A 12,971-nucleotide genomic window follows, 5' to 3' on the forward strand; every position below is an offset into this window, starting at 1 on the left:
TGCTGTAGCTGTACTGGCACTGCTCTAATAGGACCTGGTATTCTAACAGAATAACCCTCAAAATGGATGCAATTATTACCTTCATTTCATAGGGGAAGCAAATAAAGCACAGGGAAATTAAGAAACTTGCCCAAGGTTACACGGTAAGAGATAGCCCCAGTCTGGGGCCCCAAGTCCATTCTACCCCTGATTTGTAGTTATGGAAACTCAGAATTTGAGATTCCTATGGGATAACTAATTAACACCCCCCTACTCTACACACACTTCCTGAGTGCCCAAGATTTCACGCATGATGCTAATAACTAGAGACAATGATAATTATTGAAGATTCAAATATGAAAGTGACGGAGTTCCTGGACATAGTTCCTGCCTTTAAGAACTTTACAGTCCAATGAAGGGCAACATGAGTAAATAGGTTGTTACAAACATAAGTACTGTGATAGAAATATGTTATGTGGCCTAAAAGGAGCAATGAACCGACACAGGGCCTATCAGAGAAGGCTGAAAGAATGTGTAACTAACCTGAGCTTCAGACAGGAGAAGTGACAGAGATGAGAGAGCCTGGTGACCGAGCAGGGCAAGCTTGTTTGGGATGGCTAAAGCACAGGGCTGGATGGCAGAAGAGAGGGTGAATGGCAGAGGATGGGACTGGAGAGGTCGGCAGGGCTCAGGTCATGAAGGGCCTCGTGCATGAAATCATGGAGAGTTAGACTTCATGTACCTAAGGGAGAGGTGTGTTAAAGAAGGTAAACACTTAAGGGGGAAAAATTGGAAATGGGCCTAGGGAGAGGGGAACGTAGACCAGGCCAGTAAGTTAAAGGATCACTGTGGTAACACAAGCTCGAAGTGATGGGAGAAGTGAGAATGCGAGGAGAGGAAACCACTTAGGACTTTCAACCACGCACTCCCGACACTGTAGGCTGGATATTCCTGTTGTAAGGGGCTGCCCTGTGAATCGCAGGCTGAGGAGCAGCATTGTTGGCCTCTACCCATTCGATGCCAGTAATAGGCCGCTTTCCAGCTGTGACAACCCCAAATCGCTCCAGACATTACCGATGTCCCCTGCAGACAACACTGCCCCCAGCGGAGATCCCTGGGTTCAGACATACTGGTATGAACTCAGAATCAATTGGACTTGGATGTGTGAAGAATGTGAAAAGTGAGAACGTGAGAGAATGGTCAAGGTTCACTTCAGAATAGAATTTCTACAATAACAAACTTATGGGATGATAGATAACAGGCTTGATTTGGGACACATTAGAGATACGGGTAGGACTTGCTAATGGAGAAGCCCAAGCAGCAGTCAGACAGATGAGTCTGTGCTCAGACAAATGTGAGTTGGAGACACGGATTTGGGAACTACTTGCATGTTGGAAGTACCATAGGAGTGAATGAGAGCACCCATGGAGCCTCGTGGAGAAGGGCAGGAACTCTAAAGAGAACCAAGGGTTAAGGGTGGAAGAGGATTATTAAATCACAATTCTGATTCTCAGCAATGGAAGGGAAGGTAGAAGAGAAGCATGTAGTACTATGTCCTTTTAGTCAGTAATAACCTTGGTATCCTCTACAACCCAAGTGCATGCTCTAATTAAAAAAACAAGGTGGGGGGAAATTAGGAAAATTTACACAAGATGGTTAGTTTTCTTATTACGCAGAGTCTTAAATTAAAGGTATCATTTGCTGAATTTATTTTCTCTCTATGCATTCAGTGCAAAATGAAACAAAATCAAAAACCATTAAAGAGCCTCACAGTTCTGTTAGGGTGAATAAATACCTTGAAATGCAGGCCTGAATTGGAAAATCCATCATCCACTTATTAGCAGTGTTGTTTCACAACCTTGTCATCAATGTTCAAAAACGGTACCACAGCTGAAGGCTTGGGGAAAGTACAGAAGCTTTATATACAGAGATATCCTTTAGCTTTTGATTATGTTCTACAGTGATAATTCTTGGAGAAAATAAAATGTCATGAAGCAATGGACAGAGAGAGCTTATGGCTAGAAAGCAAATCCAGTAACTGGAAATACTACCACTTTTGGCAGGAAGGTCAGATGAAGTGGGAAGATAATTTCCTAATAGACGACAAGATTGCCATGGAATCCCAGAGCCAATTGCTTACGATGTCAATTATGGTGAACAGTCTCAGACTCGGGCAATAGCTGTCTCTCAAAAAGGAACTCAGTTCTGTAGAGAAGGCCAGATGCTCTGGGTCAGTAAGTGATTGTAGGTGACATACCCTTGTGAGAACCATGAACTCGTCAGGCCCATTACGTATTCGGGAGGCCCACTCCCTCACGGCGCTGTGCGTCGGCCGAAGGGCTTGACCGCCAGACAGGCACACCTATTCAAACTGCAGCACTCGCACACTGCAGTTAGTTGTGTGCTGAAAGAAGGACAAACTCCCCAAAAGGTATTAAAATAATTTCCCCAGCTTACTTACTTGTCAGAGGGGATATCTGCCACTTTTCTTTGCAACACAGGACTCTGCACAAACCCCACCGGGAGCACTGGGCCACGTTTCCAGTTCCTGCCTCTCTCGCCCCTGCGTCACCTCTCCCCCTCCCTTTGCCAATATTAGAAAAGAAGAGAAAAAATGGATCTAATTACCACAGTGGTTTGAGGCTTCTCAACTTTTTCCCCCTTCCAGCTGTAAAGATGTCCTCAGACTGAGCTTCACATTCAGAACTGCTGTCAAACCTCACTTGAATGGGCACATAAACTTAATGTCAAGCTGACACCTGTGGAAGACCTTGATTAAATTTGCAAACAGTAGACTCTAACCAAACCAGAACTTGAGAGTTGTCTCATTTTGTCTTTCAAGCTTAAATCCCAGAAGCTTCTTTCTCTTCTTTGCAAAGAATTACAGAAGTTTGCTTGCAAAGACCCTGAGTGTCAGTAAGACAGCGACGTGAAACAAGCAAACACTCTGAATGCTTTTAGAGACAGAAGAAATCCCTCTGCTTCTAAAAATTCTGTATGAATTAAAGATCTTTCCCATTGCTTTATTTGGCTCCCTCTCATTCAAAATCCACAACTATTCAATTTTATCACTCATAATATTATAGGTAGTCCTAAAAAGTTTACTTAAAACCTTCCTAGTGATCTTTTATGCACATTGCAATTAAGAATTTTGTACTCTACAGGCAGAGTAAGAAACATGGAGAAACAATGAAAGAAATATAATAGACTCTTCACTAACAACATCATCGCTTCAGCCAGCTACAAATTTCCAGCCTAGTCTCTTTCCTCTCCTGTTTTTTTCTTCCGGCTCTGATAATCACACAGCCTCTCCTCTCTGAAGAAGTCATAACAAACTAGAAGTTAAAAGACCTGGAAGACTCATATTCCTTTTCATTGGCCATTGTTTTGAAAAGAGGCTGCAGGCTTTTGATTTTTCTTTTGGGTTCTTCCAACATCATTTGATTCAAACAGGTCTGCTTTCAAAGAAAACAAATCAAAATTGTCAAGACCTGTGAAGCATGAAAAATAAATTGCTTTTTCCAACTCCAAAAAGCACCAAAAAGGCATTAATTTCTGTCATCTTATATAAACCTTTTACCCCCATCCTCTAATCTGCAGACTTCACAAAATATTTATATATTCTTCTGTATAATACATGACAGGAGATCAAGTTTTATTATGAAGAAATTGAACTTGTAATACAACTAATATTTAAACTAGTGTTGTTTTGCAGTTTGACTAGAAACATATAAAACATTCAAGTAGGATGATAAATTCTTGGGGCTGCCAGTATAAAATAAAAAGTCAGGTAAGACACATATACTGTGCTGTTAATGGCTCTGTCCTTTCTGCTGGTGGGAGCACCGGCTTCATAAAGAAGGTGAACATGAGGCAGTAGAAAAAGATAGCCTTGCAAAATGTTGCCAGATATGAAATATCTTGTCATAAGGTTTCTCACTGAATTACAGCAGGGAGACTGCTTCTAATATTTCCCTTCTTTTTAATACAACAGAGACCTACATTTCTGTGCTTGGCTTTCTAAAGCTAATTTAATTCTGTGGTTAAAACAGTCCCATGCAGCACTTGTTCTTAACATTAAAAAAAAAAAAGACTGGTGGTTTTGCAGTTCATGGATAAAGTGGTAGGCAATCATCAGATTCCTGCTGAGAACTATAAATGATAAAAAGAATAGCAGATGGTTTCAGAAGGGAGAAAGTTATAGGGGTAATTTGTAATGGAATAATACTATTTTCTGAACTAGGTAATAATAATTCACGAAGACAAGTAAAGGTTCAGATGGTTATCTCGTGAAATTATATATTACAAAATATTTCAAGAAACCCTTGCACAGCAGTTTAAAGTGAAAACCCAATCAGCTGACACTTTCAGGTTCCGGCGATCTGATCCTGCTTATATCCTTTTCATGTTGCTGCAGTTTTCCACGGGATTTAAAATGTGGTGCTTCTAACAGTCTAGTTTTCTGAATACAATATTCTCTTTTCACTTTAGTTAGTATCAGATTCAAGAAGATAAAGGGAAAAAGTACCTTTCTTCACCAGGAAAAGAGGACTGAAATAGACCGCTGTTTACATAACCCAAGTTAATAGATGAGGAAGGGTTAAATTTCCACGGGCTCTCCGTTCTTAGAGCCCCCAATTCTCCAGGTGAGTAGGACCACTGGGAAGAAGTACGTTAGACAGGGGCCTCCAAAAGGACGGCTCTGCAGGGCGGAAAGTGCGCCGCCTGCTGGCCAAAGGCAGGCAGAAAGAGCAGTGCATGATGCTCGTATGCCTGTAATTGTCCACGACGTTTACTAAATCCTACAGCGGGCACTGGAAGGAGGGGGTGGTGACCATAAATACCAGAATATTCATTACCGAGCTTAAGGAATTTACTAAACACATGTGGCAGTGCGGCGGCCACAGAAACAATAAGGTATGAAAGTTGGAGGGTGGAACGGAGAAACACTGGAGACTCTCCCCACAACCTTCGTGAGTAATTGTCTATTCCTCGTGAGCCTGCCCCCCAGAGTGAATGGAAAATGACAGCAGATAAGGAGTTAGCATCACTTTACATAACAAAACACTTCTGTCCATTGCTTACATAGCTGACAAAAATTCCATTTGATCTTAATTCATAGTTCATTTCAGTAGAGTTTTCTGCCACTCAAAAGGGCAAAAGCTCTCTTGCTGATAGGAAACAACCACAAATAGCCAAATCAAGAAAAAAAAAAGACAGAAAAATGTGTTTAAAATCTTTACTGGTAATTGACAGTGTTGGATATTCCAAAGTGCCACTTTAAAAATGAACATAATGTCTAATCTGTTATGACAAAATATGACTCCCGCAATTACACACAGACACACTCATATGCATTTTGATATTTATTAACAAAAATGATCCAAAAAAGGGTTGAATCAAAATCACAATGATGAGGGTTAAAATAAAAGTTGTTTTCACTATATTGTTTCTAGGGGCCTGTAACCAGTCTAGAAAGCTGTTTTCTCTCCTAAAGCAGGACTTATATCAACATACCATGTAAGTGTTATATTTCAAGAGAAATTTTTCTTCTTCCGTTGTTAAAGCAAAATATGGTGGAGGTCTTTGTTTTAACCTGCAAACCTGCTTGAGACATTAGATGGATAGATTGGGTAGGGTGGAAGGAGAAGTTAAACAGAAAGGTTAAAAAAGAAAAAAGCAGGAAATGAAAGCTAGTGAGAAAACGGGTTGAGCATCAGTCACTGAAGTAATCTTCTAGTCCCTCCATGTCCACTTCCAGAGAGGAATTCAGAGAGGCCAGGGCAGATGACGCATCCTTGGTTTTCTGGACACCTGGTTTGGGTTGAGGGGTTTCTGGTTGGATGGATTCCTTCTTGATGTCTTTACCGCCATTTAGAATCTTTTGGCTCTCGATAAAGAACTGATTAGGATGATTCAAAGAAAAGCCACAATCGTCTACCTGTATGGGGAAGTGAATATATATCACATTAATATATAGCTAAAGTATAAATAAAAGGGCTTCAAAAACTGTGCCAGACCTCATTAAAAAATGTATTTAATACTTGAAACATGGATCCTAGCAGTTCTCATTCATAACACTCAATCCACGACCTACATTTCACTCAGAGGGACCTTCAACCACTACCTAAACACAGAAGGCTCCTGCATTTGTATTTCTAGCCCAACCCTCTGCACTTAGCTCCTGTTCCCTAGCCATTTAGTTCCACATCCAATTCCTACTCAACATCTTGGGTGGCTGAAAGGCAGCTCCAAGCAAAATGATGGCACACTGTCAGTCAATAGGTATTTGTTGTTAAAAAAAAAAGGCAGAAAGATCTTTAAAACACTCCAGAGTCCCAGAGAATAAGTATAAACACAGACACCACTGATACCACTTGTAAGCTTATTTATAAGTTTGGCATAGGCAACCCCATGAAGTATAACACAAACTCTGAAAAAGCAACCTAATTTAATGTTAATGTCTTCATTCCAATTTTGGATTCTTTCTGCTCTTTGTATAGAAAATCTTTTTCTTTTCACAATTTTTATCATCACTTTATGCAAACATGACCAGGCTCATTGTCTGATACAATTTCTTTTCTTAAATACTACCACTCAACTCAAAATAAAATTTTGAATATCATTTCAAATTACTCATGACTATGTGCCTTTGGTACTCACTCAATGAGCATTCAAATGGGTAACAATTAAAAGGTATCAATACCTTTTTTATTTGAAGACTCAGTGAGCACTACTTTTTCTACATTTTGATTCTAAAATTTACTTATGGTGAACAAAAAAAATATATTCCTTAATAGCAGCTAACAATTACTTAATGCCCATTATGTGCTAGCCATTGTTGTAAGTGGCATGAACACACACACACACACACACTCACTTGCACATGTGTCCTCGTACACCCAGTTCACTTCCACCGGAGCCCTCCGCAGGAAGGCTGTCTGCTTTCCCAAGGTTTCAGATGAGGCCCCGTGAAAGGGGGAGATTAGGTACCTGCCGAGTCCTCACTGACAGGGCTGGAGATGGGATGTGACTGAGCACAGCCCATGCTCCTAACTGTATGCTCAGCTGCCTTGTTCTTGGGCCAAGGTCGATCCTTTTACATTGTATTCATTCCCTAAAACATGTAAACCTTCACTAACTCTTGGTGTTTTATACTGGGGTGTGGCATAAGAGCAAGGTAACACAATGAAGTTTCTCTTGAGTGTGAACCTCCTGCAGGAGTCACTGTCTTCACATTCAACCAATGGGTCAGACCGAGTTGATAGCCTGTAACACAGACCGATTCAAGTCCTTGCCTCCCTGCCTCTGCCATTGGAGTTGCCAACGAAAAATGCCATTTTGCTTTAGTCATTTTGTTGGTTGTTGTTGTTGTAAGGGGGGTATTTTCATTTCATATTTTTTTGTAAACTGAGAAATCATTACACTTCTTTTGGTCATCTGTCTTATATTTATCAGCTTTTTTATGTTTCACTTTTTGTACTGAAGTGATTTGCATATAGTAGATATCTAATTTGGTAAGTTGGATACAGAACTAACCAGTGTATACCAGTGTTACATGGAACATTCATTGAAGATTTAATATGTATAAGGCCATGTTACTGTATGTACTAGTAATTTTTCCACATATAAGAATGTATTTGACTAAGACTAATGCTGAAGACATTTCCAGCCTAATAAGTCACATACTTAAATACCTCTATCAAGAATGAAGAAGTGATTGGGGCCACAGACAAAGACCTATTATTATACTCTCATCACATTAGAGAGAAATTCTGGCTGGAGAGATCAAGGAAGGCTTTGTGAAGGAAAAAGTTGGTACATGAGTTAAGTCTGGAAAGTGAAAAGCTGATAATGAGGTCAAGGGCAATACAAGCAGCAAGATGACATGAGGAAGGCGAACAAGCAGTGTCCCAGGAAAGGAAGTAGCTCAGATGGCCTGGTGTGAAAGGCACATAAAGGAGAATAACAGGAAATGAGGCTGGAAAGATAAACCAGGGTCAAACCTTGGAAAGCCTTGAAAACCAGGCTAAATAGTTCAGACCTAATCCTGTAGGCAACAGGGAGTCATTTACAATCCTTAAGAAGGGACAGAGCTACGTGGTTAGAGCTGTGTATAATCTTACAGCTGATTAAAATGGATTAGTAGGGGGTTAAAGACCCACTGTCACGGTCCAGAACAAACCCTCTTAACGGGTGGGCCAGTAAGGAGAAATGAAGTCTTTTCTGGTAATACTCAGTATCCTGCCTGGGATTTTCTGATTCTCTTTAGTCAACTGCTGATACGCGTTAGGCCAATAATTTTACTGTAACTTCAGTGTATAGCAGATTGATAGTGAACAGAATGATTTAAGAGTTATTACCCAGGTAACTCAACAAATTTTTATCTGCTTAATTTCAAAATGTTTCCTGAATGTTTTATAGTACATCTATGATTTTTACTAACAATGCGGTAATTTGTGAACTTCTTTATTAGATTCGTTTTCATGCAATTCATTAAAAATAGGGAAACTGAATTAAAAGTTTGCATTTTACAAAGTATTTAATGGAAAGTAAGTCTACCGCCTAGCACATTTCAATCAGAAGGCTTATGTTCTATAAGTAGAGAATATTATACTGGAAAGATCTTGGGGCTCCTTTAAACTGAACTCCCCCCATGTACAGATTAGGAAACCGGAAGACATTACATGGTTTACGCAGAGTCACAGAACTAGGAACTGATTTGGTCTGAATGAGAATTCAGACTCTTTGACTACATCATTTAGTTGCTCTAAAATGTGTTAAGCACAGTTAAATAAATATGCAATCTTATCATTACAAATATGATTTTAGAGCTAAACCTGGCTATAATGATTATATAAAACATAATGGTGTTATTTCATGAAAAAAGAATCTAGCACCATGTGTAATAATTACATATTGAGAATTTTGTACACTTTGCTTCAAGTTGTTTAAATTTCTGATACATCTATCCAGGAAAGATGACTCTGTGAATTAAACTAAATTATTAGATTTCAGTGTGGATAAAAAGAAATATGGTTATCTTTATAAGCCTCAGTTTCCTCATAAACTGAAATGGAGGCAATTAACAGTGGCTACATCACAGGGTTGCCATGGGGAAGACCCGAGAAAAATGAATGTAAAAATAAAGAGTGGTTGGTTCTATGAGTTCTGAATTAAATGTATGCCAAGGCTCAAGAAAGGCATCACTTAAAAAAAAAAGCTGAATTCCCAAAAGATGGGGGAAAAGATTATACTGATTTGCATGTAACTTTAAGTTCCTTTTCCACTTTAAAAAACCCACAGTACAACTTTGTGATGATGTATTAGGGGTATAATTTATGGAAAAAAAAATGAAATTGAATGCCAATCCCAAAACTTTACTCAACAAAAGATTTCGCCCTTACATCATAAGATTAGCAAATAAATGACATTTAAGTGTTTGACTTTTATGAATCCCCATTTAATTAATGCTCTTATTAACTAATGAACACAGTGCCAAGTCTTGAAGTGAGGGCCTGTCTCATTCTTTGTGATGTTATGTTTTTCAGTTTTCTCTCTTAGGTCTACAATTGCCCTTTCTTAACTTATTTTAAGTTCATATTACTCAACTTATGGTCTATTAAGTTACTTGACATCATAATGAAATTTTGAAGAATTTACTTCTATTTACTGCATTGTAATTTTGTCCAGGACGGGTTGTCTTGTGCATGTCTCTTTCCCTTTTATTTTGGCTAAAGGAAGTGTACAGGAGTCCTCGAATAAGTCACTTTGTTACAGCATAGATGGGATGCCACAGGAACCTAATTCTTGTTTATATAATTAGCTTATGGTAAAACTGGTTTTGCTTACACTTAAAGGTTGTTGTGCTTAAAATCACAGAACCTATCAAAGACATTAAATGACATTGCTAAATGTAAGTTCCCAGTCAGTTTCTTTTTGTCTTGCTTAGGAAAATAAAGTCAGGGTCTTTGGGGTGGAAGGTGAGGAGCATAAATCAAACCGAATGAAAATTAATTTTATTTTAAATCAAATTAGAAAAAAGAATAGAGAAAGTTACTCTCAATTCCACTTGTTTCTGCTTATTAGTCAGTAGCTGTTTCCTTTACTCCTCATTAAAACAAAACAAAACAAAAAACCTGTTTGTTTCATTCTGTATTTGGAAATAGTGAGAATTTTCACAATTTTGCCTGCTGTGAATCTTGTTTCTTTCCTTGCCTTTCTTCTTGTTTGGTTGCTATTGGTGATGTTTTCCCTTGTGGTTGATGGTTTTTTTTATTATGTTTTGTACATTTTGTTACATATTGAGAGAGGGAAATTCTATAGTGCACTTTCATTCCGCCATATTAGCTTGGAATTCCCAAAGAATTATTATGAAGGATCTGAAACCAGATCAGTCTAGTTGGAGCCTGGAAGAAGGGGGTCGGCTGGAGGACTCTATAGGCTACATTATAAATTTTGGATTTCATCTTAAGAGCCATCAGGAAGCCTCTTAAGGTTTTTAAAGAGCGTGTTACTAAAATGACCAGATTCTTCTATTTAAAGACCACTTGGGCAGCTGTGTCTCCAGGCAGAATGCATTGGAATGATGTGTGTGTTGCAGACGCTGGGAATGAGTGAGGAAACTGCCACTGCAATGACCCAAGTGCGAGATGATGGTGGTGGCTTCCAGCCCAGCATCCTAACCGATATTCAGAACAATAACCTTGAGTTATTGTTAAAAAGCTTAATTGTATTTGGTACATCCTGTTTAAATTGCAGGAAAATATGTGATAGATTTTAACAAGATATCTGGTGAGATTTGTATGGTTGAAAAAAAAAAAAACTTATGCTCAGCTGTTTGGAAAATAAGTGTGCAGAATGACTCAGTGCCTAAAAGAGGTCTATTTCTAAAGAGATTATTTTCTATTAAAATTCAGATTAATGTACAAAAGGCCTAGTGCTGTCATTTTCAATGAGGTATGCTAAAAGAAAGTATAAAACATTGCTCCCTAAAAATACTGAGGAAAGTGGTTTCAAACAGGCCAGCTTCTGACGCCCACTAAGTGAATCTCTCTCAAACATTTGCTTGGAATCAACACATTTGTACACGGTGACCTTCGCATAAGCATAGTCTCATATTTCTGCCACAGCAAATGTAGATTTTGAAGGAATGAAAGCAATATTGTTTTACCTATGGGATGTTTGGGTTTTAATCAAGAGGTTTTGCAATGACAGCTTATAATGAGGCAGCTGGTATCACCCAGAAAGCCATATGGAACTATCAGAGTGCTGCTGTAAATGGTATCAATTAACTGGTTTATTTTCAGAACTTTTATTAAAGTGAGTTTGATTATAGAGGACTCGGGAAAATAAACATAGGGGGGTATTTTTGGAGGGGGGGCAGGCAGAATGGCAGAAACCTAACAATAAAAATTCTGTTTTTAAATTAGATGAGAAGGAATAAGTGGAGATATTCACAACTAAAAATCTATAATGAGACATCCAGTGAACACGAATAGCCTTTTTATTTCATTGATTTATATGCAGTTTAAGTTAGACCATTTCTACGTGTGGGAGGATTTAGACATGTCTTTTCACTGTCTTTATTAACTTAAGGCAGGTGGCAAAAACTGACAATAGCAGTACCACTCTGGTAGCATAATTAATAGGAAAGAGACTACAAAAATGATTGAGAACTAAAAAACCCTTTTTAGTGAGCATCTCACAAAATCAATGTTTAAATCTATCTTTCATCTTCTTGAAAAGGAAAGAACTTGAATAATAGACCTTATTTTTGTAAGTTCTGAGTCCTCTTAACTAAAAGAATCTACAAATAATTAAAAACACATGCAAAATTAATATTCTCAAGCCAAGCAAGCAAACTAAGGAATACAGTCTTCAGGAGAAAGAGTTATGTAAATCTGGTGCAGAAAATATCAAATGTAGCTTATCTGGTGGGATTGTGATAAAACTAATAAGAATCTGTTGTGTACTATTTTACTGACATTTAGTCCTTTACATTTTGTAAAAATAAACTGTATTTAGTTAATAATTTTTAACTGCAGCTGACATTCAATATTATATTAGTTTAATCTATGAAGTGATCACCCTTATAAGACCAGTGCACAATAATTATTATAACATTACTGACTTTATTCCCTAAGTCCTATTTTACATTCTTGTGACTATTTTGTAACTACCAATTTGTATTTCCCAATCCCTTCACCTTTTTCACCCAGGCCTTTAACTCCCCTCCCATCTGGCAACCTCAATTTGTTCTATGAGCTTGTTTCTATTTATTAAGTTGTTCTTTAGATTCCACATGTAAGTGAAATCATACGATATGTGTCTTTTTCTGTCTGACTTATTTTACTTAGCATAGAAACCGCTAGGTCCATCCATGCTGCTGCAAATGGTAATATTTCATTCTTTTTTATGGCTGGGAAATACTATTCCATGCTTTGTAAGTATCACCTCTCCTTTATCCACCCATCTACTGATGAATACTTAATGTGGCTTCTACATGTTGGCTATTCTAAATAATGCTGACATGTTCTCAAACTGGTGTTTTGTTTTTTTCAAATATAAACCTAGAAGTGGGATTGCTGGGTCATATGGTAGTTCTAGTTTTAATTATTTAAGCAACCTCCATACCGGTTTCCATGGTGGCTGTATCAATTTACAACCCCACCAACAGTGCATGAGGGTGTCCTTCCCTCCACATCTTCACCAACACCTGTTTGTAGATTTACTAATAACCATTCTGACGGGTGTGAAGTGATATCGCAATGTGGCTTTAACCTGCCTTTCACTGATTATTAGTGATCTTGGGCATCTTGTCTGTTGGCCATCCACATGTCCTCTTTGGAGAAGTGTCTACTCAGGTCCCCTGACCATTTTGTAAATTGGACTGTTGGAGGTTGTTTTTTTGTTTGTTTTTGGTGATAGGTTGAATTAAGGTCCTTATATATTATGGATATTAGCTCCTTACCAGATGCATCACTGGTGAA

The 12,971-nt window shown here is 38.3% G+C and overlaps 1 protein-coding gene and 1 pseudogene across 1 annotated transcript in view; one reads left to right on the plus strand and one right to left on the minus strand.

Moving 5' to 3' along the window:
- Positions 1 to 1,163, plus strand: part of LOC119044102 (coxsackievirus and adenovirus receptor homolog) — an 82,954-nt pseudogene extending 81,791 nt beyond the window's left edge.
- Positions 1,164 to 5,213: 4,050 nt separating this feature from the next.
- PRIM2 (DNA primase subunit 2) overlaps positions 5,214 to 12,971 on the minus strand; it is a 283,700-nt gene continuing 275,942 nt past the window's right edge. The window contains exon 14 of the mRNA XM_053665011.1: positions 5,214 to 5,920. Coding sequence (XP_053520986.1) covers positions 5,696 to 5,920 — 225 coding nt within the window. The 3' untranslated portion in view covers positions 5,214 to 5,695. The remainder of the gene's footprint in view (positions 5,921 to 12,971) is intronic.

This window comes from Artibeus jamaicensis, unplaced genomic scaffold (assembly GCF_021234435.1).
Source record: "Artibeus jamaicensis isolate MK-2021 breed Jamaican fruit bat unplaced genomic scaffold, CSHL_Jam_final contig_388, whole genome shotgun sequence".
NCBI classification, from domain to species: domain Eukaryota; kingdom Metazoa; phylum Chordata; class Mammalia; order Chiroptera; family Phyllostomidae; genus Artibeus; species Artibeus jamaicensis.